Raw genomic sequence first — 27,265 nt, forward strand, 5'->3', positions numbered from 1 at the left:
GGAATAAGGCTACTATGTTATGCGGACGACCTAGTGCTTATGATTAAAGGGAAAAACATAGGCAGTCTGGAACGCCTAATACAAACAGAACTGAACTTCATAAGCAACTGGTGTCATGGGGAAGGTCTGCGGATCAACCCATCAAAAACTAATATGATTACCTTTACCAAGAAAAGGAAATTCCAGCTAGCAAAACCGGTCCTGGAGGGAATCAGCATTAACCAAACAAAAGAAGTGAAGTATCTGGGTTTAATCCTGGATGAGAAGCTCACTTGGAACTCCCATATTAGGAACAAGACATCCAAAGCAATAATGGCCCTTGGGGCCTGTAAGAGACTCTTTGGATTTAAATGGGGACTTAAACCCAAAATGATATATTGGATTTATGAAACCATAGTAAAACCAATGGTCACATATGCTGCTCTAGTGTGGTGGCCGAAGGTCGAACAAACAACAGCTGCAAGAAGGCTACAGAGTCTTCAGAGGTTAGCTTGCTTAAGCATCACGGGAGCAATGAGCTCCTGTCCAACACTAGCAATGGAAGCGGTTCTGGGTTATACTCCTCTTGGTCAGGAAGTGATGAGAACAGCTGCGATGAGCGCAATGAAGCTACTAGGAACAAAGGTAATAAATGCTACCTCCCTAGAAGGCCACATGAAGATATTGGAAAATTTTCCTGAGGCTGAAATGCTAACCAAAGTATCTGATATTATGGTTAAGAAATACTCCTTTGAAAAACCATATACGGTCTCTATCGGAAGTAGGGAGGAATGGATTAAAAGGGAGGCCTACCCTAAAAAAGGAGTCCTGAAGTTTTACACCGATGGTTCACTCCTAGACTCTAGGGCAGGATATGGAATACATGGACCTGGAGTTGACATGGCTGTGCCCCTAGGAAGACATGCCTCAGTTTTTCAGGCGGAGGTCATGGCAATAGATTCATGTTCTAGAAGACTCACACAGTTGGGGACAAAAGGATTATCATAACCTAATACTCTCTGATAGTCAGGCTGCTTTGAAGGCACTGGATACCTGTTCGATTGACTCGAAAGCTGTCTGGGAATGCAGGAATGCTCTAACAGAGCTAGCAACAAATAACAGAGTAACACTCGGTTGTGTGCCGGGTCATGAAGGAATTCATGGGAACGAAAAAGCGGACATCCTCGCCAAAAAGGGAGCAGAATCCACATTGGTGGGGCCTGAGCCAGGTTGTGGAATATCCTTCTCCAGCATTAAAGCTCGGGTTAAAGATTGGGAAAAGAGGACAAGATACAAGAATTGGAGCAGAGCCTCGGGTTTAAGAATATCCAAAATGTTTATCTCTCCTTATGCAAAAGGATGGACAGCTCTCCTAGACCAGAATAAGGAGGATATAAGACTGATATTAGGAATGTTGACAGGACATGGCCCTCTGAGGAAGCACCTTTTGAAGGTAGGCCTTAGTCGGAGCAGCGAATGTAGACTCTGTGGAGAAGAAGAGGAGTCAGCAGAGCACATTTGGTTGGATTGTCCTGCCATCGTAGAGACTAGGAAAAGATACTTGGGAGCATATCTCCTCAGCCCCAAGGACATTAGAGAACAGAAGCCCTTAAATCTGATTGGTTTTTGCAAAAGCCTCGGTTTTTGAGAGTACAAATTAAAGTAAGGGAGGCGCAAAGGTCCTTTTAGGACTAAGTGCGGGGACAAAGTGTCCTCTTCCCTCAGAAGGGGGAAAAAAAAAAAAAAAAAAAAAAAAAAACTGGATTTGGAATCAGCATATAACGCAAATCTGCACAAAGCTCTCCAGGGTAGTTTTCCTTCTCTGGAAACTCAAACATGTAATTACGGAAAAATACCTTGAAATTGTGTACCATGCACTTTTTCACAGCCACCTGTCCTATGGATTGCTTCTCTGGGGACATGCCCCTATGTTGTGGTGAGGTATTGCTGCTCCAGAAGAAGGCTATGCGCACCCTAACATCTGCCAAACACCTGGACCACTGTCGTCCGATCTTCAGACGACTGGGAATTTTGACAGTATATGGGCAGTACGTTTTAAACTCGTTGTACGTAAAAAATAACCAGCAAAATTTTACCCAAAGACAAGACGTTCACAACTACAACACCAGAGGAGCAAAAGCGTTGAACATCCCGAAATGTAGACTGTCAAAGTCCCAAAAGTGTTTCCCCGTAGCAGCATTGAAACTCTTTAACAGCCTACCTGAAGAGAAAAAAGCGTTGAACAGTTTAAAGTTCAGAAGTGAAATCTACAACAAATTAATAGAAAGGCCTCTCTATTCACTCACTGAGCTGGATGCGACGCCACTCTTCTAGTCCCACCTTCCGGGATCAACCAAACTGACGCAATCTATCTGGAATTCCAGTCATCGATGAAGACTTCAAGTATCAGTCATCCGGATGGACAGCAGATTGGCATTGCATGACTTGCAAAGATAAATGGTTTCTTTCCTCAGACCTCTCTTCAAACACATGACGCACCTAGCTGTTCCTTTCCCCCTTTTTTCATAAAGTGAGTCTTTCCACTGTTAGGTTACTAAACAAACAATGCACGTTCAGCTGTCGTTTTCACGAGCGAGTTTACCCGCTCCGAGCGTAGAGACGGCAGGCCGAGTGCGCGCGCAGGCGGTCACAGCCTACAAAAACCAGATGTTGTCACTGACGACAGCTGTTTTGATGTGTCACGCTCCACCAATATCACAATGGAAGACATAATAAGCATTCATGAACATTCTGACGGGATTTCGTGGTACGGAAATGTTTTATAATACGTTGTTAAGAGATACCACGAATTATACCGCTTAGCGCGCTACGGGGAAATTACGATCGGCGATATATACCGCTTAAACGCGTACGAAGGGTTAAGTTTAAAAAATTTGTTATTTACAAGCGTCTGGCATCATATTTATAATCATCCCATACCAAAAAACCTCACATAATATTTGTGGTTAAGGTTTTTTAAATTAAATATATTATACAGAAATATGAGTTTTTGTCCACAACTACAACTCTTAGACTGTGACATTCTCTTTTCACTTAAAAAACAAAGTAGATGTGATTAATACAAAAATCAATAAATTGTGTGGATTGCATAACTATAGACTAAATAACACTTTATTATAGAAACAATTTGTGATATAAATATTTAATTATTATCAAAATATAATTTTTATAATAGCCATGTACACTGTATACAGGTAGGATAAACCATCTATATAAAGGCAGTAACAAAAATATTGCCTATATACAAGGGCGGTTTGATAAGTCTGGTAACTTTGTATGAAAGAGTGGAAAATTTTTGGAAATTGCACTGTTGTTGGTAAGCCTCATTTTTCCACGGATTTTACAGAAAGTTTCGAATGGCAGCTGTTATTAGTTGACTGTTGAAGTGGAAACTGCATAGTTAGTTCCTTAGGATGGAAAAAAATGAATTTTGTGCGGTCATTAAACATTTTTATATGAAGGATTAAATTTGAGTTAGATAAAGTCCATGTAGATTCTGCACCAACAGTGAAGACCATTTATTTTTGAATCAATGAGTTTAAACGTGGTCAGAGAAGTACAGAAGATGAAGCATGCTCTGGTCGGGCCCGTTGAAGTCACCACACAGGAAACCATCGATAAAGTGCATGATATGGTAGTGGAAGATAGAAGATTGAAAGTTTGAGAGATAGTTAACATTGTAGGCATCTCAACTGAAAGAATTGCAACTCACTTTGGTTCAAAGACAGGAACGAAAGAACATTTCTACTCAGAATCACAAACTTTTCAGGCACAATCTACAGGACTTTTTTGCACATATTCATAACTGTGGATGAAACTTGGATACACCATCACACTCCAGAGACCAAACAATGGACGAAAAGTGGGGAGATTGCACCAAAGAAGGTGAAGATTGTTTTGTCAGCTGGAAAGGTGATGGCAACTGTCTTTTGGGATTCCCAGAGTATAATCCTGATAGATTATTTGGAAAACGGCAGATCCCTAACTGAGCCCTATTATGCTGCTCTGCTGGATTGTTTGAAACAGGAACTCATTGAACATTGAAAAAACGACCAAGATTGGCATGGAAGAAGGTGCTGTTTCACCAGGACAATACTCCAGCCCACACAGCCGCAATGGCTAAAGTGCTCAACTTATGATTCAAATTGGTTCCTCACCTACCCTATTCACCAAACTTGGCTCTGAGTGACATCTTATTCTCAAATTTGAAAAATTGGCTTAAGTGGGAATTAATTTTAATGAGAAAGTGTCCGTTGCTGTAATGGATTTGCAAAGTTTGACATTGAGTTGAAAAAATTGAAAACTCAAAGGACCTAGTGTATAGCCTTGCAAGGAGACTATGTTGAGAAATAAAGTAAGTTTTTGCCTTTAAAACAACATTTTATTCTACTTCTACCAGACTTATCAAACCACCCTCATATATATATAGAGCTATATGCTCTAGATATTATGATATTTTCTTCCTTCTACTTTCCATCTGCATTTTAATACAACACAAATGATCAAAAGTGGAAAGATATACTGCAATATAGTGTATTAAACTAGATAATCCACACTGTGTAATATATTATATAAAGGAACTCTTGTCCCATAACCAAAATTTATAGTTTATTATAAATGAGTAAAGAAGCTGAACAGAACAGTTCAGGCAGTCTGGGCCAGCTGACTATATAGATCTTATAAAAAATAGTTAACTGATTATAGACAAACAATTACAAACGTATGACAGACCTCAGCCAGATCACCGATGGCAGTGAGCACACTGATGACCACTCCAGGATTAGGTTCTGGCTCCTTCAGCTTGGGTACGAGCACCTTGAGTATGGGCTCCATGTAGTTCCTGATGAGCCTGGGAGCGTTGACCACGAGATGATCCAACATGCGGGCACTCTGTTCCTTGTTACGACCCATCCCACTGTGTTCCAACTCTGTCAGGAACTGCAACAACCAACAATTTTTTCTACAATTAATGCAATTTATACCATATTTTTGTGATTAAAACATTATTAATTTGTTTATATTTTAATATGTTTAGATGTTAATCCACTGTAGGGCTAATTATGTTGTTTGAAGATAAAGATAAATTGTCTTCTGATTCCTTTAACAAAATATTTATTTACTTAAGACTTTAAATACCATTAAAAGTTTAACTGAAACAGACTCAAATGTTCAGATTATGAACTACTAGACTAAAACATAGACATATTTGAATTCAGAATCTATAATTAATGCTTTTTTTCTTAACTGTGTTATTATTACCTTGCTTTAGTTTATGAATCTCAACTACGTGATAGTAAGTCCAGTATTTAACATACACATTTGACTTAACACAAGAAAAACAGCTCTTCTATAAAGACACATTCAATTTTGCATTAGTGTATAATAATATAACAATAGTTTAAAGAAACAACTATAATATTAACACTGTAAGATAACAGTTAACTATTAAAACCATTACAGAGATGTGTAAAAATCAACCCATTTTGTAGAAACTTTTTTTTTTTTTAATAAGGGCATAAAACACGCAGGTTATCAATGCCCGTAGGGTTAACGGACACCTACATTTTAAAATATGGTGTCACGTTATCAGTGCAAGGAATAAATAGCGGATCGCTGTGTCAAATAACATTATCACATTAAGACAATAAGAAAAACAACAGCAGTGAACGGAGGACTAAAACTAAATAAGAAAATTAACCGAGAGGCTGTAAAGGGGCCCGATAGTTAGAATATGTCAGATAAATAATAACGATAATAAATATAACAAAATCTAATGCTAAAACCAGGTACGTTAGTGAAGGTAGGTTGTAAAGGGACCCACCCTCACCAATAACAAATAACAGATAAATAGAAGGACAAATGTGCCCGTCTCCTTACGTGACACCTACATATTAAGATAGTGGTGTCTCTCACCTCACAGAAATTTTTAACTGTAAAGGGGTTTACCCTTGATTAAAACACAGAAATTTTCCTAACGAAATTTAAAAGATTGCACTTAGGTGGTGCTAGTTAAGAGCCTTAAAACTAAATAACAACTCAGGGGTGAACTGTAAAAGGGCTCACCCTTGCCTAAAACTAGCGGTTAAAATGTTTACTAAAACTAATTAGGTACTATATCTCTCATATTCTGGACATTAATTTGGTGCTCTTCAGAAAACTAAAGAGCTTTGTTAAAACATCTTCTTTGTCACCAAGCAACTCATCTAACCGGCCTGGCAAACGATGTGCTCTCCTCTGCCCGGCGTAGAGGCGGCAGTCTATCAACACGTGGCTGACGTTTAACGCCATGTTACACTCCGCACACTGCGGTGGATCACCACGACTCATTAGGAAACCGTGAGAGAGGCGAGTGTGTCCGATACGGAGTCGACACAGTACAACCTCCTCTCTACGGTTAGTGCGGTAAGCAGCTGACCAAGGCTTTACTGTGTATTTAATCTGCCGAAGTTTGTTATTGGTCACTTGATCCCACGATATATTCCACTGATGTTGTAGACGTGACTTTACAATCGGCTTTAGATCGGACGCGATTGATCGCCTAGTACATGGAGTCAGAGAGATTGCCTCCTTTGCTGCCATATCTGCGATCTCGTTACCAGGTATTCCGGTATGTCCAGGTACCCATAGTAACGTAATTGCGATACCCCCGCGACATCATCTCGCTCAAAGCGTAGCGGATCTTACGAACCAGGACATGTTTGGAGTACATGTCCTTGATAGCCAGCAGACCGCTTAGCGAGTCCGAGCACACTACCACCCTATTTGTTCTTGGACATACAATATTTAACGATTTCAAGATAGCTGTTAGTTCTGCTGTGTATATTGAAGATTCAGGAGTGAGGCAGAATTTGTACTCTCTATTGGAAGTGATAAAGGCACAACCCGTTCCTGCCTCACTCTTTGAGCCATCCGTATAGATGACATCGCAGGGTGAACAGGATGACAAAATTTCTCTACAGGCGCTTGTGGACAACAGTGATGCATCTTGCTTGTCCAACTGTAATAACGACAGTATTACATTGGGAGTTTCTGACTGTCCATGGTGGCCTATCCATCTCGTGACATACTTCAACATCAATCGCTCTCATGTCCACTTCTGCGAGATGTAACAGGATTCTAATGCCAAAAGGTGCGGGGGCATTAGGTTTATTGTGGTACAAGGGAGCAAGCGATGTGTCGAGGACTACCTCAAAGGCCGGATTTTCTGGCCTTGATTTTAAACTAAAAAAATAGTTTATAGCCAATTGAACACGTCTGAAAGATAGGGATGGCTCACCACTCTCAGCTAACAGACTTACAACGGGGCTGGAACGAAAAGCTCCAGTAGCCAATCTGATAGCAGAGTGATGGATTGAGTCCAACATTTTAAGGGCTGTTGGCTTGGCAGAAGAATAAACCTGGGATCCATAATCTATACAAGATCGAATATATGCCTTGTAAAACTGAAGCATGCATTTTCTATCTGCACCCCACTTCGTTCCGCTTAAAGCTCTCATCGCGTTAAGTCTCTTTAGGCATTTCGCTTTAAGTTCTTTAATGTGCGAAACCCACGTCAGTCTGTAATCAAACCACAACCCCAGGAATTTCACACAGCGACTCGCTGGGATTATTATTCTATTTATCCTAAGAGTTGGATCAGCGACGTTCCTCAGTCGAGAAAAAGTTATACATTTAGTCCTTTGAAGGAGAAAAAGAAAACCCGGTTTGGTTGCTCCAATCTTCAAGACGGTGGATGGTGAGCTGAAGGTACCTCTCTGCAGTAGCCAGCCTCCTGGCAGGGACAAACACAGCAAAGTCATCTACGAATAGAGAGCATCTGACAGGAGCTCTGACGCAGGAAGTGATGCTGTTTATGGCCACAGCAAAGAGAGTACAGCTAAGGACACTCCCTTGAGGTATACCGTTCTCAAGAATTTTGGTGTCGGACAAATGAGTTTCCTAGTCTTACACTAAAAGAACGCTCATCCATAAAACCTTTAATAAAATACAGCATATTACCACCGACGCCCCAATTTGAAAGGGTGTTTATAACTCCCCTACGCCAAGCTGTATCATACGCTTTTGTTATATCAAAAAATACAGCAACAAGTTGCCTCCGTTCAAGAAAAGCATTCAGGATTGACGATTCCAGGCATACTAGGTGGTCTAGAGTTGAACGGCCTTGACGGAAGCCACATTGCTGTGGAGACAGGAGATTATTGTGTTCTAGGAACCATACCAGTCTACGATTTACCATCCGCTCCAGTATCTTACAAAGACAACTGGTAAGCGAGATAGGTCTGTAGCTAGTAGGGGAGAACTTGTCTTGGCCAGGTTTGTACAATGGCACAACGTAAGAGTTACGCCATGAACTTGGAAAGCTGCGTTCTTGAAAAATTCTATTGAAAAGGGACAAGAGGCACGCTTTAACCTCTACAGGAAGGTTTCTCAACATGGCGTAGTGGATGTCGTCAGCACCGGGAGCTGAGTTTATAATGGGAGAAATAGCAGATTCTAGTTCGTCAAGGGAAAACGATAAATTTAAGGGACTTATATAGTTATTGTCATTTAAGGGCTGTGCTTCATGTTGTACTTTATATCGCTGGAACAAAGGACTGTAGGACGTCGTCCTCGACACGTTAGAAATGGACGAGGCCAGAGCGTTTGCCACATCTTTCGGCTCGGTTAATATGATGTCGTTCACCCTTAAGCCAAGAATAGGCAGAGGTGGCTGTTTTCCGCAAACTGCCTTTAGTCTCCTCCACACCAGAGATAAAGGGGTGGTACGGTTTATCGAAGAAGTAAATTCCTTCCACGAATTTCGTCGACATCTTTTAAATATGAGACGAGTTTTAGCTCTGACAAGACGAAATCGTTCGAGGTTTTCCTCGGTCGGAGATCTATTAAATATCCGCAAAGCTTTCCTGCGCTCCCGAAGCGATATCCTACACTCTTCTGTCCACCAAGGTAAGTTTCTTCTTTTGATGATTCCTGTTGTTTTTGGAATACTTTCCAGAGCGGCGCTTGAAATGGCAACTGTTATATTGTTGACGGCGGAGTCTATATCTACTGATGTTGAAACATCTGGTGCCTGTAAAACTTGTTTAAATTTGCTCCAATCTGCCTTATCAAGCACCCATTTAGGTCTTTGGGACACATTACCTGGAATATCGAGAACTTTAGTTATGACCGGTGCATGGTCGCTACCGTAAAGGTCAGAGGAAACTGACCAATCGAAGCGGTAAGCAATTTGTGGTGAGCACACGGTTAGGTCTAATACTGACCAGGAACCTGTTCTCGGGCAAAGATAAGTTGGCGAGCCATCGTTCAATAAAACAAGATTTAGATCATCAAGGACCTTGGAAACCATGTTGCCCCTTGGAGAGCAAGTAGTAGAGCCCCAAAAACGATGGTGGGCGTTGAAATCGCCCACAAGTACGAAAGGATGAGGCAATTGATTAATAAGGTCCAATAGATCTTCTCTTGGAAGACATTCTGGTGGTGGGGGGATATAAACACAACTGATATGTAATTTAAACGGTATGTCAAGCTTTATGCATATTACTTGTAGAGGTGTGTTCAAAGGTACCTCCACTGTATTCAGAGAAGGATTTGCCGAGAACCATAACTCCTCCACATGCATGTCCGTCATTATGGTTGTCATGGCGGAAGATATCCTATCCTCTGATGGAAAATTGACATGCACGGCGAAGCTTGGTCTCCTGAATACATATGACATTTGGTTTTATTTGTGATGCTAGTAGGTTCAGGTCTTCCAGATGGCTTCGCAGTCCGTTAATATTCCATTGTATAATATTCATATAAAATTAGGTTTTAAAAGTAATTTTATTTTTTGTTTTTCCTTGATTTTGTTTGAAATTTACAGTAGTTTTTTCTAATTCTGAATGTGGTCTAAGGTCGTCATCACACAAATCCTCCTCCATTAGGCTGGATTTAGAGGACTGGTATGAGGGAGGGGTTCTGTTGGCACCCTTTGACCGTTCGACCACTTTAGAGGAAATTTTTTGATTTATCCCAGAAATGAGTTTTTGGCGTACTTCCGGAGATATATTTTTCTTTCCCGTCACGCTGGAACCTCCAGCATTAGGGGTTTTTAAAAATTGAGCAGCAACCTGCCCTTCAGAAGACTGTTGCTTGTTTAAAGTGTTTCGTCCTTTGGGTTGAGTAGGTGTAGCCGGTCTTACAGACACAGAAGGTGCAAGGTCTGATACATCAGTGCCTCCACTACGTGGGAAGGTCTTGGCACTAATTTGTTGTACTAAGGCAGCAACCTGTTGGGTTAGTTCTCTAACCATGCCTTCCAGAGCTGAGCAGGAAGAACACGGTTTTGGTTGCACAGGGACAGAGGCAGCCTGAGAATAGGATACGTCCTTCTTCGGGGTTTGCCCAAGTCGTTTCCTATATTCCTTACGAGCATCGCCGAAAGACAATTTCTCGCTAGTGACTATTTTTAGCACTTCCTTTTCTTCGATGTATACTTTACAGCTGCGAGAGCTTGAAGGATGCTTGCCCTTGCAGTTGACGCACTGTTCTTCGCCACCGGCACAGTCCTTGTCACTGTGACCACTTTTTCCACAAAGACTACAAGTTTCAGGGTTATTGCAAGTTTTGCTTGAATGCCCAAAACGTTGACATCTATAACACCTCTGAGGATTTCTAAAATATGGACGAACTTGTAGAGAAAGATATCCTGCTCTAATTGTGGCTGGTGGGTGAGGAAGGGCAAAAGTCAAAATGTGACCTGGTGTAGGTGTCGGTACACTGTGTTCAACCTTCATTATTCTCACCACATCAGTCACAAGACAATCTTTCAGTTCTTCTTTCAACTCTTCAATTGAGCAACATAGCATATCGCGACAGAATACAATTCCTTTGCAGAAGTTTAATGTCTCATGAGGATGGACAACGACTTCTACTTTGTCGTAAAAGGATCTCATGGAGAGAAATTTCTGAGCCTGTGGAGCGTTCGCAGCCTCTACCAAGATGCTTCCATTACGGAGCTTCCTAACAGAAGACGGCGAGCCGCCCACTCCGACTAGAGCCTTGTTAACAAGGAAGGGGCTCACCTTTGCCAAGTTCTGAGTTTCGTCTTTGTGTTTGAATACTAGAAAAAGTGGGGTGGGAAGATTTTGAACATTAATTTTCTTGTCTGCAGTTTTTCTCTGTTTGTTTGTTTCCTCTTCAGATTCTGAAGAGAGAGCACGCTTCTTTTCCAGATCCATAGTAGAATCTCTTTCTACAACTCTATTTTTTTGTTCTTGAGAAGGGTTTAGGGTAGCCATTCAATATATGAACCAGCGCATCGTGATTAAAGGTGCAGGCCGAGACATCGGGAACGGGTATACCCTCGGGAACCTGTCAGCCAAAGCTTGGCAGGGCACCCTACCCCAGTTCCCCGGGGCCCGATGTTATCTCGTTTAAAAACCGAGTCGGGAATTCACGCACGACTCGGGCTCGCACGTGGCAACAGAAATCTCCGACATTTCTGTCCAATAATCACTTCCTGACCAGGGACCGAAGTGGCTGGCACCAGGATTCATACTACCGTTTGCTTCGGCAGAGCAAGCTTACATCAGCTCTCTTCTGCTACACCTTCTCAGAGTGTAGCAGTTCAAGCACTCCCCGCAAACAATAGCACGATCCAGTCAGGAAAAGGGAGGAATTAGGAATAGGTAGGATTTATGGATGAGACAGGGAAAGTGCCAGGATTGGAGATGTGTCAGGCACTAGCTCGGGGTACGAAAGGTCGCCAACCTTTTAAACGTCAGAGTAAGACGTCCCCCTACGGGTCATTTTGTAGAAACTATATCTACAAAAATTATTTTTGTAGACTCACTTTTGTCACTTATACAAATCCATAAAATAAAAAAATTAAACTATTATGTCCTCCTAAAAATAATTAAACTAAATATTTCAGTTCTGTTTAAAATAATTTTCTAGTACAATTATTATACACAAATCCTTATTACAAACTCTTAACAAGATAACTAAAAGGGAATAGAAAATAATACTTACCTGGATCAATGTTTTGCGAAGAGAAGGCATTACATATGCAGGGTTCAATGAACTTAGCCGTCCAATAGTACATAAGGCCATTTCTCTTATCTCAAAAGCTTCATCATTCATAGCAACAAACAGTGCACTCAAATTTTCAGCTTGCGCCAAATGGTTGTCAAAACTTTCATCCAAAGATGCCATGACCCAGTAACGTACTTCAGGATCTGTAACAGTAAAATAAGTATGAAAATAATTTTAAATTTCATTTACAGATAACATAGTTTTTAAAGCATGAGACTGAGTAAGGAACAGTTTAAGCAATTGCACATTTATTTTTAGTAATTGAGATTCATCAACTGTCTAGAAACATTTACCAAAACTCATTAAATTCATTTCATACAAAAACAATACTACAAAGAATTTTTAAAACCTTTTGAAAAGCATCTACTTGATTATAAAAATCCTATATATTAAAAAAAAAATACTTGCAAAAACACCAAGCCATATGATATTCATCTTACAGCTATTCTATAATAGTTTCTGATAACTATTTATTCAATGGATTATGAAATGTTGTACTTAAAACATTGTGAAAACAAAAAACGAATATGATCTGCTCCAAAATTAACCTCCTGATACCATAAATAGCATAAAAACAGGGTGTGTAGAGATTAAAATGAAACGGGCAGTCCTCTACTTTTACTAAAGATACAACATTGACCATACTGGAGAAATTGTAACCATGGACAGTGTAGGCTACAAACACTTTCATACAATAAAGTAAGTAAGTAGTTGGGTAGTGCCGATGGCCGAGCGGTCTAAGACGTTGTACTTTGAGTCTGAGTTAGAGATAGCGCGGGTTTGAATCCTGTCTGTAACTGTTTTTATCAGTACCATCGACCTTGTACCATATCGACTCTCCCCCCCCTTATTCTGTTTGATAAGATCCTCGCACAGACCAGTAGCTCATGAGGACGAACAGAGTAAGGCTTAAAAGGGGATCAGCTTCTCCTAGAAAAAAAGAGTTCCGATATTGTTGAACGTTACTCAATTGCCGGAGTTCATTTTTTTAAAGTGGAATACTCATCTCACATGAACATCAGTTTCTTTGTTTGTACAACCTATACTAAAACATTTATGCCACTTGTATGCTGCTGTTTTGTTTTCAACCTTCTCCATATATTTTTTTCAGCATTTCAGATTTTGATTTCTTATAAAAAATGTAAAATTTGAAGTAGCAGACAAAAGTGAAGAAGGCATTCAAAATTTTGGTCAATAATTAGGAACATCCTTTAGGCAGAAACTATCAGCAGCTGTTGAGAGGAAGAACTACTTGCAGCTATTAAAAGAAAAATGTCACACCATCTTACATCTAACATTGCTAAGGAACTATAAAGTTATATGACACTAATTTTAATATTTATAATAAATAGTATTTAATAAGTCCAAACTATTTCTCACAAGTTTTCTACCAATTTGAACTATGAATAAACAACTATAATCACCAGTATCGGTAATGCCGACGACTAGAAGTTTGCCCAGTACTTCGCTGACAGTAGCCGTGACAGTGTGTGAGTGGCGACTACTAGAACTCTCCACAGCCAATCGCAGCAGGCGGGAACATGTCCGCACCGCTTCTAGTCGTACTTCTTGTTGCTCACTGTTCAAAAAGTGCTCTGCACACCGACGTACAAACTGCAGCAACGAGTGACCTACACCACAGCAAACAGTTGTCACCATATAGTTGTATAATTTTTTAATTTCCTACAAACTAAAATCCTGTTTCCTTTACCTACATCTAATTATAAATTTATGAAGAAATGTTTTTTGTAACTCTTGGCACAATTGTTTCTGCTTTGAAAACTAATACATGCTCACTGTGGCTATTTTCGCCCTTGTCTTCAGCATTGAACAAGTGGTTACCTAAAGACTAATGGATGTTGACTTTAAAGAACCAAAAACTGAGACAAGAAGAATAAACTTCAAGTATTAAATTTCATTCCTATTTGTGACTACACTGAAAGGAAGTAGTAAATTTATTTTTGGGTCAAAAGATCATAGGGCAGTCTGTCTACCTGTCTGTGCAGTTACTCTTTGTTATGTTCTGACGAGTCCTTCAATATTACACTGTATTTGGTTTATTTAATAACCAAATTTATGCATTTAGTGTGAGTTAAAGCTTAGAAGTAATTCTTCATGAAAATGAGCTATGATCTAACCTTAACCTTTTCTTCAAAAAAATCTTAAAACCTTATTCACAGATCATTACATTAATTCAAAATTTAGAACATTAGCAATCAAATAAATTCTAAATGGCAAAACATCTCGCTACTGTAAAAGTTTAAGATGGTCTTACAACAAATTTACATACATTTTTGTTTAAACAATTAGTTAAAAAATTATTTATTAATACACAATAATTATTAATATTTATTAATACAAACACATTAATGGTAATTTTAAAACTAGTAATAGGCTATTTTAAACATTTCAAAATTAAATATGACACTTATTGTAATTATTTATTAGTTATAGTTAACTTAAAAAGATACAGTACTTCCAAAAGCCGAATAAAATATTAAGGTTTTTTTTTAATAAAAAACAGAATATTATAATGATGTTGAAAATACTTAGAATAAATCTTTATGTATGAAAATTACCATCAAAGTTGAAGCTGCCTAGAGTACGGAGAGCTAAAACAATGGATGCAATCTCCTGTGGCTCAGAACTGAGACTGGCAGAGACTCCAGGGATGTGAGAGGTCCTCACATGTTTGTTCATCAGCACCTGAGACAGCATTCGGAGCAAACCTGCAGCAACCATAGTGCTCTATAACTCACTTTATCAGCAAGCATTATTATCATTTTAACATCAAGACTCAATATACATAATATTTATAGAATGATCCTCTCACTTAGTTTGGTGAAATTCAAATAATAAAATACAACTTATAAACATCAATGTAGATAAAACTCGTTTTAGGAATGTTTCAGATCTATGAAAAGAAAGCATGTACAGAATACAGCATAAGTTTGAAATGATGAATAGATTTAAAAGGGATGAAAACTATAAGGCATTTACGAAAGATTAGGCTTGGTAACTATTAATAACAGTGTTATATAATATTGTAAGGTTTCAGTGTAATATTGGTTAAAATTATCAATTCTATATGCTTCAAAACTATGTATAACAACTTTTCATTTACCATACGGGTTTTGTTTTTAATGTTGTCTTTAAATTTACTAAGTTTAAATAAATGTGTACCACAGTTCAAATGCAAATGCTGAGATCAGCTCCAGTTCACAGATTTAACTCCTGGAATTTGAAATTATGTACGGCTGAAGAGATCCAAAAAAAGTCATAAGAAGAAGCTCAAAATAAACTCTTTTTCATCGTTTCAATATCAGAGTCTCCTAGACTACAAAATCAATCAAGTACAATCTAGATGAAGAGGAGCTTTCTTTTTCTCATCAGGTGCATCTTGTGACATCAGGAGTCAAGTTCTGACTGTGTCAGATTTCAGACGCTGCACTAAGAAAGGTGTGAACTGGACCTGGTCTCGGCATTTGCATTAGATAATTCCTTGCCAACATTGCTACGTTATGTGAAGTAACAAATTATGAAATTCATTACGACATTATATGTTAAGTACAATACTGAACAGATTTGATCAAATTTGTATATTTAGAATCTATAAATACATTATTAAAACATGCTTTAGAACACATAAATTCTTAAATCTGGGTAAATGAATAACTAAATATGTATTAATTTTAATAGCCAGATTTCAAAGACTACTGTACATAAAGTAGTAGATAATTTCAGACAAACGTTTAAAAAAATGTATTTTATTTTCTAGAAATTTTTTGCTAATAAAATACTAAATACAATGATATATAATGTAGTACTATTTTGTACCACACACGTGAAATAAATAAACATAAGGCAATTTGACCACAAGTCCCAGGATTAATGTAGTAATAAGATCAGTGGGGTTACCTGCATAATACGTTCATCTATTGATCTGTTTACATAGTGATGTAGTGATCATGCTGTTATGACATGCAAGTGTAAAATAAATATAAGATCAACAGGTGTTGCCTATTTGTAATTGTATTGCCTATTTTGGTACATACATTTTTATAATTTAAAGAACACTAGCTACATGACAAGAACAACTGGGGAACAGGAAAATTATAATGCTAATCCATACATAAATATAAATATTTTAGGACTGGAAAAATACAGAACTTAGAACAATTATTGACATAAAATAGTTTTGATGAAGCTACCTTCAGAAATGTCAGGCTTGAGCTGGGGGATGCTTGTGGCAAGCTCCCGCAGGGAGGTGGTGAGGGCAGGAGAGAGTCCTGTGGCCAACATGGGTTCCAACAGGTCCTTCACATCAGACTTGATGAGGGTCTTCACTGCATGTCCCAGTAGTGTGATACACACAAACACAGTTGGCTCGATACCTGACGTCCGCTTCTTGCTAGGAGTGTCCTGTCAAAAACACATGCCAACTGATCGTAAAACTGAGGTGAAATATTTCAATAATATTGTTTATCACTTGTTAATCATTTTTTATAAACATGTTCATACTGAAGGTTGACTGAAGACTGAAGAGAATATGACACCTTTATTAACCTGAGGAAAATAACAGACAGTATATACATGAAGCATATGGTTATTTACAAGATTCTAGTAGTATCGTTAAAAATGCTAGCAATAACATAACAATTATATAACTCACAAATTCGGTAATGACCAAGAAATCACATTATATATAATCATGGTTTTAAATCCTCCAAATCAGACATACACATTTTAAAGTAATATATTTCTATTATTATTTAGACATTTTTTAAGCATGGTAAAACAATGTACTGTTTTGTGCTTAGAACCAAAGTAAACTATTTTAGTTTAATCATGACAACGATTACTATTGGAAAATACCTTAGTAGGAAGTGAAGCTCTGATTATCTCCATTATTTTAGGAAGGTAGGGTTTGATGTGATCCTCCACTGCCACTGCTATTAGACCAATGGTAGTAAAGGCGGTGGCTCTGTCCCGATCCCTTCCTCTCAGGGTTGTCAACAAATACACCATCGTCGGATTCAGGTGTCTGAAAAACAACATTTTCCTTGACATTTGTCTCATACTTACATTAACAAATGTATGCTTACAAAGCATATTAATTTATACATGAAAACAATATAAACAGGTTGAGGTTTTTGCTATTATATCTATATTTAGTTTGATTTAAATAAAAGAATTTAAAAATCAGAGGCTATAAAAGGGAGGCTCATTGTTAACAATCTGCCTACTACTGCAGCTTGCTGCCGCTAGCTGAGTCACTAGAAACAGCTCATGGCCATAGTGATTCGGTAATTGATTAAAAGTAAATCCCTTAAATTTAATCCTAATTTCTCTTACTACTATTTCAAAATAAATATAATACTAAATAAGTCAAGAAAACTTAATAAAATACGCAAACATAGTTATGGGTAATTAGCATGATAAAAACTGGTACAAACAATATGCATAAGTTCTACAAAACAATTTTCACCATTAAAAAGTATTAAATATTGTTTATTTGTTCGTTTTCATTCATTTAACATAAGACTGAAATGTGTAGGTAGACTATAAACAATTTTAAAAATTCAACCGTAAGAAGTGACATGTGTCCTGCAATGCACAGAGAGAATGGAGAGAGACAATCATATTTCGAAGCTAAGGGGGAAATTGGAGTTGGCCACCACTGCAGGCCATGGGAGTGTTAGAACAAAACAAAAAACATCCTGAGAAGTGCTAAAGTTAATTTGTCATAAAAAATGTTTAACAGTGTGCATATGTATGTGGTGGTCAGAGATGTGATACTGAACGTGGTTGTGTATTAAATATTCAATGTACGAGGTGCAATGCATTTATCCAAAGACTTGTTATAACAGATCCAATATTTCAAGGATGTTGGTGATGACAAATGTTTAATAGTAGAGGCTAATAAACTTGGGGATCCTAGCAGATTGGATGTCACCATCATTAATACAATGCTGTAAAACCGAATTGGAAGTGTAACATAGTGAACTTAAGGATTGCTATCAGACAGACTCTACTCTCAGTCGTACTAATGACTTCTGTATTCTACTCAGCATACGTTGACTTCATGATTTTAGAGAAGTGAGTCAACGCCAATCCCAAAGTAATAACTAAAGAGTGCTGATAATCTCCTAATGTCAAATGTATTTCTTTGAAAATTACACACCTTTAGGAGAGTGTACAGTACCAGTTTTTGCTTATCTGTAATAAACAAAAATTTCTCAATAATTCATATTTAACAAGAAAACGGATAATTAAATTTAGAGTACATGCAGAAACCCTGCCACAGCAGCACAGAGGTGGTGCAAGTAACCAATGTACAGTACACACACACACACGCGCGTGCGTGCGCGCGCGCAAGCACACAATACATAAAATGGAAATATGAATACTTATTAGACACAAATTATAGGTTCGGCTGCAACTACGATTAGTAACATATAAAGGATATTCTGCCATCCTAAATAATGGTTAATGATATATCCAAACAATTGCTGGGTTTTAAACAACAAATTCATTAATAATATTGAATTATTCCTGAATTTGGAAAAAGTTAAAGTTAAAAGTAATAAGGAGAAGAGTAACTCACTTACTAACTCATCTACTTTATTAAAGTATTAACTATGTTAAGGTATAATTTCTTATTACAATGATTGAAAAGTATTCACTAAGAGAGAAAATACATAGAACTTTTAATACCTGTTCTAAATAAACTTTAGAATAATCTCACAGAACTACTCACGTTTTCACAAATTTCTCTTTGTTGAACGCTGCAAGCCTAGGCAGAATGGCCAGCAAAGTTTGAAGGATATGGGTAGACCGAGATATCCTCTGTGCCAAAGTCTCACTACAGACATCATCAAAATGTTCGATCATGAGACTGCGACAGACGGAGCTCTCAAACAGCATGTGTTCAGGATTGGACTTGTTGTTGGCCAGCACTATGGAGCTGATGCTAGTGTGAGACGCTGTGCTCTGGCGTGTCTTGGTGGAGATTAGTGGTGACTTTAGCCGAGGCAGCAAACTTACAGAGTCCTGAACAGAACATTATTCAACCATTCAACTAGTGTTCAATACTTTACAGCAAAATTTGTGTTTATATCACGTTAAGACTCAGCCTTTAGTCTTCAAAATAGGTATATATATATATATATATATATACTGTATATATATATATATATATATATATACTGTATATATATATATATATATATTCACTTCGGTTGTATAATGCAGAATTGCTCTATTATAACAAATTAGACTTCTTAGTTTAAATTTCCTTTAATATTTCGGCTTTGCCGTTTTCAAAAAGGTATAATAAAAGGTATAATAAAAAGTATAAAACAAAAATAACACAGCAACAAAATTTACACAAGTAAATAAATAAACATTTGCATAAATAAATAAATAAACAGGAATTTTTGAACATGTGATTAACACCAAAGAGAAATATCATGAACAGAGAAAGAATTTAGAAAAATAATTTAGAAAAAATTATAATAACAAAAACAATTGATCATTTCATCTTTTATTCAGACCAAAGGGTACTTTTGATTTTAATATTAACTGATGTGCCTGTTCTAAATTTTCTAAGTAAATTTTGTTTCCATCTTCTGGTACTTTGCAAATACCTTTCAATGAATAACATTGTTCAAAATTTTGTTTGTGGCCTAATGCGTGTTGTGAAACCAATTTTTCATCCTGTTTTTTAGACGAACAAACGATGATTATTCATTCTTATGTGCAATGGATTGGTTGTCAATCCAACATAATCCATTGCACAATTTTTTACATGTTAATTGATAAATGTTAATTGATAAATTACATTTTTGCTTTTGCAATTAATTTCTCCTCTAATAGGGTAAATTTTCTTTGTTTTACTACTGGTAAAAAAATTTGACGATTTTATAATTTTGCAAGTATTACATCGTTTGTCTTTACAGGGTTGACACTTAAAACTTTTCTTCTTTTTCTGAATTTTGTATGTCAGTAGGTGGCAATTTGGGCCGTACCAGAAGATTTTTCAGGTTGGTATTTCTACGAAACACTAGCCTGGGTGGTTTTTGAAAATAAGTTTTTAGTAATTGGTGAAGATTCAAGAATTTTGTGTGCCGTTCTTAGAATATTGTTTGTTTTGTATAAAGCCTTTTGGTAAGAGAATTCTACTTCTACTTTCTACTTTAAATAACATTTGTTAATCATGAACAGAAGAACTCAAAATTGTCACAGTATCCCTAGCCAGTTTAGATACCACGCTATTAAAATTGTCATGTTGAATTGTAAGATTGCTTTTCTTACAGTCTGTTTGAATCTTGGATTGACACCTAAAGGTTTACAGCCTAAATTTCCCGTGTTTGCTTTTCCAATCGAGTTAAGAAATGATGTATTTTCCTTCGCAAGACAAACAAGTTTTCAACTCACTAGCTTTGTTCTTGGATTATACAAAGATTTATCTAAAGAACATAGTAACAAACTTAGTTCTCTGTTGGAGCTTCTTCGAGATGAACCGGAGTTTGTTAATAACGTATTACTAGAATGTAACCATATAATGAAAACTAAACTTGAACAACTTTACAAAAAACTCAGTAACCTCTATATGAACACAACTGAACCGAATAAGGTCAATTTAAAAGATAGCTACAGTTATAAAGATGTGAACATAAAAATTGATCCACCAAGGACTATCAACATAATCTCCAAAAACGATACTACAAAACAATTGGCAGAACATTCCACTATGAGTTCTATTGTGGATGAAACTGTGGATATAAACAACGAACAAAATTGCATGGTAGCTTCTAACATACTTAACCTTTCCAAATATGATCTGAATTCCGAAGAGGTTTCTGTTTTATCCAAGGGATTAACTTTCTCACCAACACCAAAGTTCAATCATATGGATTTTCTTGCTGATGCCCTCGCTTTTGCGCGTAATATAAGGCTAAAGTTTCATTTTCTACAAAACACAATGAATGATAATAAAATCCCAAATTCAGTTGCTAAGTTCAAACCGAAGTCAAATTGGACCCCTCCTAATCTTCCACCAGATCATCCGATTGAACAATTCATAAATGTCATCTTATCGAATTTGTCACATCATGAATTCACGGATTCATTAAAAAGTAATGACAATTTAACAGCAGGAGAAAGAAAAGCTATCACATCTCTTAGGAACAATAAAGACATAATAATTTTACCAGCAGATAAGGGCAACACAATAGTACTTCTAAATCTCGATGATTATATTTTTGAAATTAAGAAACAATTAAACGATACAAAATTTTACAAACAAATCGATTATGACCCAACTGAACGTTTTAACAATGATATTAAGCAATTTCTCGCAGTTGAGGGACCAAAAGAAGATATAAGTCAAGAAACATTAGCTCTCCTAACTCCTGACGTACCAAGAACCCCTGTTTTCTATATTTTACCTAAAATACATAAGGAAACAAGGCCACCACCAGGGAGACCGATAGTTTCGGGTTATGGTTCTCCAACAGAAAGAATCTCCAGCTTTATCGACGACATTTTGCAGCCAATGGTGAAAAATTTGAAGTCACACATCAAGAACACTGATCACTTCATCGCAAGACTGAATGAAATGAAGCAAACCCATTCCCAGCGATGTAATTATGGTTACCATTGATGTCCAGTCTCTATACACAAACATTCCTCACAATTTGGGTGAAGAAGCTATTCATAGTTTTTTAAGAACTAGACCTAAGCAAGCCAGTCCCAGCACAAAATTTATAATGACATTACTTAATTTTATTTTAACTATGAACAACTTTAAATTTCAAGATAAAAATTACCTCCAAATTAATGGAACAGCTATGGGCACCAGGATGGCACCTGCGTATGCTAATCTATTTATGGCAAAATTAGAAGAAGATTTTTTGAATTCTCAATCCTACAAACCTCTTGTATGGTTGAGATTCATTGACGATATTTTTATGATCTGGAATAATAGCTTTGAACATTTAAAAGAATTTTTGGAAAATCTGAACAAATTCTCTATTTTGAAATTTACCTGGAAATTTTCTAAAGAAATCATAACATTCTTGGATGTAGATGTTTTTATTAAATCTGGATTTCTCAAAACAAAAATTCATATTAAAGAAAGTAACACAATGGATTATCTACATTTCAACAGCTGCCATCCTGTACATGTCAAAAAATCAGTACCAAAGGGTTTATCAGCTAGGGCCAAAAAATTATGTACTGATAGTGCAGATTATCAAAATTATCTAGAAAAACTTGGAAATGCATTTTGTCAAAAGAAAATATCCTTCAAAATTTATAAATAATCAAATTAAACACCCTAATGTTCATAAAATCCAAAATAATGATGATGTAAAATTTATAACAAAATATTTTCCTGGTTTATACAAAACAAACAATATTCTAAGAACGGCACACAAAAATTCTTGAATCTTCACCAATTACTAAAAACTTATTTTCAAAACCACCCAGGCTAGTGTTTTGTAGAAATACCAACCTGAAAAATCTTCTGGTACGGCCCAAATTGCCACCTACTGACATACAAAATTCAGAAAAGAAGAAAAGTTTTAAGTGTCAACCCTGTAAAGACAAACGATGTAATACTTGCAAAATTATAAAATCGTCAAATTTTTTTACCAGTAGTAAAACAAAGAAAATTTACCCTATTAGAGGAGAAATTAATTGCAAAAGCAAAAATGTAATTTATCAATTAACATTTATCAATTAACATGTAAAAATTGTGCAATGGATTATGTTGGATTGACAACCAATCCATTGCACATAAGAATGAATAATCATCGTTGTTCGTCTAAAAAACAGGATGAAAAAATTGGTTTCACAACACGCATTAGGCCACAAACAAAAATTTTGAACAATGTTATTCATTGAAAGGTATTTGCAAAGTACCAGAAGATGGAAACAAAATTTACTTAGAAAATTTAGAACAGGCACATCAGTTAATATTAAAATCAAAAGTACCCTTTGGTCTGAATAAAAGATGAAATGATCAATTGTTTTTGTTATTATAATTTTTTCTAAATTATTTTTTCTAAATTCTTTCTCTGTTCATGATATTTCTCTTTGGTGTTAATCACATGTTCAAAAATTCCTGTTTATTTATTTATTTATGCAAATGTTTATTTATTTACTTGTGTAAATTTTGTTGCTGTGTTATTTTTGTTTTATACTTTTTATTATACCTTTTATTATACCTTTTTGAAAACGGCAAAGCCGAAATATTAAAGGAAATTTAAACTAAGAAGTCTAATTTGTTATATATATATATATATATCATTAGCCAGAAATACTAGACTTCATTGCAATAGGTATTGTTCAGTTTATAAAATCCAATTTCATTTTTAATCCAGCCACTGTTCCCCAACACAGAAAAACTTCAGAAAAGCACTACAACACTACAGTCACCATATTCATACAATGACGAAATGACCTTACTGCAAATTCCTTTACGACACCATTACAATATCAAAAGCTAAAACATAATTAAATATTTAAAAAATAAACTTAAAATTGTAAATAAAAATGTATGTTTAAGGATTTCCTTTACTTTAATTAATACAAACACTTTTAACCTGTTTGAGTCCCGGGTTATGGCAGCACAGGAGCATCTGCTGGCCCGGGTTTTTTCTGGCACTTGGTTACTACTTTGCATTATAGTTTATTTTTTGCATCTGCATAATCATATACTCATAAGTTTTATTTTTATGTTTATTTATTTCATATTATTGATATTTCTAAATTCAAATATACATATTTAAATTTATATATATATATATATATATATATATATATTTTGATTCCAAGTGTAAGTTTATTTTTTTATAAATCAATAAGACTAGGAATAAACAAACTAGGAAAAAATCTAGGTTTGTAGATTCCTTACTTATTCCAGAATCAGCATTTATTCCAGATTTTGAGCTGTCAAATGGAAATATGTACGGAATAAAGTTGGTATCATTCACCCAGGGATAGGTAATTGGAGGTAGCTTTCTACGTTTGGGGTTAGGCCTACATTCAGTTCCTTCATTACCAGTAAAGTCATTTCTGGGATTATAATTTTGAACTACCTCGTTTATTACCAAGTCAACACTATCCAAAGTAGGCTTATTTGGACGATTATTAGAATAAACAGTATCACCTGATGGTCCTGGTACTGGTTCATCGAGATAACCTAAATCGTGGTTGAAGTCTGCATCACGAACTAGTTCACTAAAAATAAAATCACCACTTCTTACACGACTGAAAATATCCACATCACTTTCGTCGTCACTATCAGATAGTTCACTAAACTCACTGCCCAATAATCCATTAATATCTTGATCAAACAACTCATGCTTACGCGAAGCCATAATTATTGTGTACAAACAACAGCAACCGGCTGAAACGCCTCGACGTTTAGAGTAAAAAACAGGCTGCCAAGTATCGTAGCGCAAAACAAAATATACCTCACGAGAAAGCCAGTGTTCTCCCGAGTAACCCGGTATATTGAACGTCATTTAATTTAGCAAATTGAGTTGAAGAAAACGCAAAAATAAAACGCTCTGCGCGCGCCGCCGGCCGCAACAGTACGGCAACGGGCCACGACTGCACACTTGCCTCAGTCGCAACTGTGCGGCTACGGGATCCAACAGGTTAAGGATTAATAACTACTGTAAATTTAAAATTACAGTCCCTCTAAATTCCGTCTAAATAGTCCAGTAGAGCAACAGGTTGCAACCTAAAATGTTATTATTACCTGTAAACTGATCGCAACTGGATTATTTACCAGCATAGTTGTTCTGCTTAACAGTGTCTGAAACACCCAGAACTTCTTGGCACATTTAGTAGACCATTCTGACAGAACATGGAGTTCCGAAGAAGTGAAGCATTACAAGAACACTCTGGTTCCAAAACAATCTGAGGGAACTAGTTCCACTTCTTTGGACACATTTCCAATTCTTATCACTCAGATTAAGCATGCCTAATTCTCATCCTCCAATAACTAAGGATCTTTAGGACCATGTAGAACTCAACCCCAAGACACTTTTTGATTGGGGTCTGACTTCAATATTTTAAACCAGACTTAACTCCAAGTTCCAACTAATTTCCAGAAGCAAATCTAAATTCTCCTACATCCCAGTTCTCAATTAGTGAAAATTGTGAAATGACAGATGGAATAATATACATTTTTTAAGTACTAATGTGTCCCTTCAGAAAGGTGGGTAGTTATTTCCCCACAAATCCATTCAAATTACCATACCAAAGGCCTTACTAAAGTATTAATTATACTTTAAAATTATTGGTTAAATATAACATAGTCTAAACAAAATTTATAGAAATAAAAATATACAAGATTAAATGTATATACCGAGGGTGGTGTAGTAACTGGGCATTGCAACTTCTGCATCAAATCTTCATAGGAGCGTTCCCACTGGGCATTACTACATCTCATCAGCTCGTTGAGCACCAGCAATGATCCATGAACTCTATCATCTCGATTTATACCCCTTTTTCTTTGGTGAATGTGTCGTCAAATCCGTTTGAAGCTTCATCGTAACATTGCTTGTACCTGCACAAAGGTTATAATTTTCAACAGACTACGTAACAAAATTAACCACCTTTTTAATCATCCAAGAAATGACAAGAAAACAACAGACGATTACAGAGTAGAACTAGATCTAGAAGTTATAGATCCAACGATTTTTTGAGAATGATGAGACGTGTTAAAATAATGTTCCTGGACATAACTGATTTTCAAAATTGAACAGAGAAATCATAATGGCTTGACTTCCACTTTGTCTATAATGGTTATAACACTTACAAAGTAAAAATCTTTATGTTTTCAGTGTGAATTAAAATAAAAGATGTTTAAAATAGAGTAAAATATTTTACTCTATATCTCTTCTCAAAGTCAAATTTTTGTTATATATTATGTATTTCACTTGCCACTGAGGTTTTCTGAGTCTGTTTCGCAGTCTCCCGCTGTGCCGTGACCACCAGAGCGGGCCCGAAGAGCTTCCACAGCACCTTCTCTGATTATGGGTTTTCTGATCTCCTTATTGCATTAAATATCAGATCAAAAAATAGTTGCACTTGCTGGAAGAAGTATGTAGGAACACTCACAGCGAGTTCTCTTAAACACCAACACCTACAAATAATACAAAAAAAATAATATAAACTTAATAACTCAAGTCTTATGTTCAGTTGTAAAAATGTACTATCAACTTTCATAACCCATTTCAGAACAACTCATAAAAAATATAACTATTTAGCATTTTCCTGCTTATCTATTATATTTGTTGCACTTAAATGCTGGGAATAGAAAATGAGGATTTTTAAGGGCCTCAGAAACCTCTCCACAAATCATAACACATTTTGTTAATACAATTAAAACATATATCTTACACGTCAATATGGAAGATGAAATATATACATGTTATAAAAAAAGTAAATCTCATTCATACACCATTTTAAACTTCTTACCATGATAAGCTATTTGAAAATCTAAACTGAAAATTTAAATTTTTAAATATCTATACACTACAAAAAATATATTCCTTACTTTCATTTTTTTTTAGTTTTCTTTAGATGTAGTTTTAGTATTTATGTATTAAACTTAACCCTGGAACTGGACATCATTTTTCCCAAAATGGCAGACACTTTTTGGTGATTTTGTAAGGGTTTTTGTATTTTAATCACTGCTCATCTATTTTTTAAGATAAAAACATTTTAAAAACATCAATGTCTTTAGAAATAAATGTATTTTTTCCCAAAAATATTAAAGATTGAATCATTTAATGTATTTTTATTTTTTTACAGATTAACGTAAAAATATTAGTAAAGAATAATTTTTTCTCAAAATGTATAGCACCCTCTCAGGTAATATGAATTTTTTTTAGAATAATTCTAAAATATACAAAAGTTTGCTTATATACCTCAATTACAAATTACAACAAAAATATTTAGATAAAAGAAGTTTATTGGTACTTTTGAATAATATATATATAAAAACTACAAAATCTGAAAAAAGTTTGTATAGCACTATTATGTATACCATTGTGACATTTTGAAATCTATTGGATGAACAAATATTTATTTCTAAGAGATACATATATGTAGAAGAGAAAAATATGATATTTATAGAAGTTTACATTGTATAAGATATTTT

At 36.0% G+C, this 27,265-nt stretch overlaps 1 protein-coding gene across 1 annotated transcript in view; it reads right to left on the minus strand.

The window, feature by feature from the left end:
• The window catches only part of LOC124373197 (serine/threonine-protein kinase Tor-like), a 34,837-nt gene extending 9,244 nt beyond the window's left edge, over positions 1-25,593 (minus strand). The window contains exons 1-8 of the mRNA XM_046831597.1: positions 25,466-25,593; positions 18,839-19,131; positions 16,954-17,122; positions 16,290-16,500; positions 14,658-14,807; positions 13,503-13,709; positions 12,016-12,221; positions 4,732-4,938 (exon numbers count right to left, since the gene is read on the minus strand). Of these exons, the coding sequence (XP_046687553.1) occupies positions 4,732-4,938; positions 12,016-12,221; positions 13,503-13,709; positions 14,658-14,807; positions 16,290-16,500; positions 16,954-17,122; positions 18,839-19,131; positions 25,466-25,549 (1,527 nt within the window). The 5' untranslated portion in view covers positions 25,550-25,593. The remainder of the gene's footprint in view (positions 1-4,731; positions 4,939-12,015; positions 12,222-13,502; positions 13,710-14,657; positions 14,808-16,289; positions 16,501-16,953; positions 17,123-18,838; positions 19,132-25,465) is intronic.
• Positions 25,594-27,265: the final 1,672 nt, after the last annotated feature.

Source organism: Homalodisca vitripennis, unplaced genomic scaffold (genome assembly GCF_021130785.1).
Source record: "Homalodisca vitripennis isolate AUS2020 unplaced genomic scaffold, UT_GWSS_2.1 ScUCBcl_5048;HRSCAF=11573, whole genome shotgun sequence".
NCBI lineage: Eukaryota > Metazoa > Arthropoda > Insecta > Hemiptera > Cicadellidae > Homalodisca > Homalodisca vitripennis.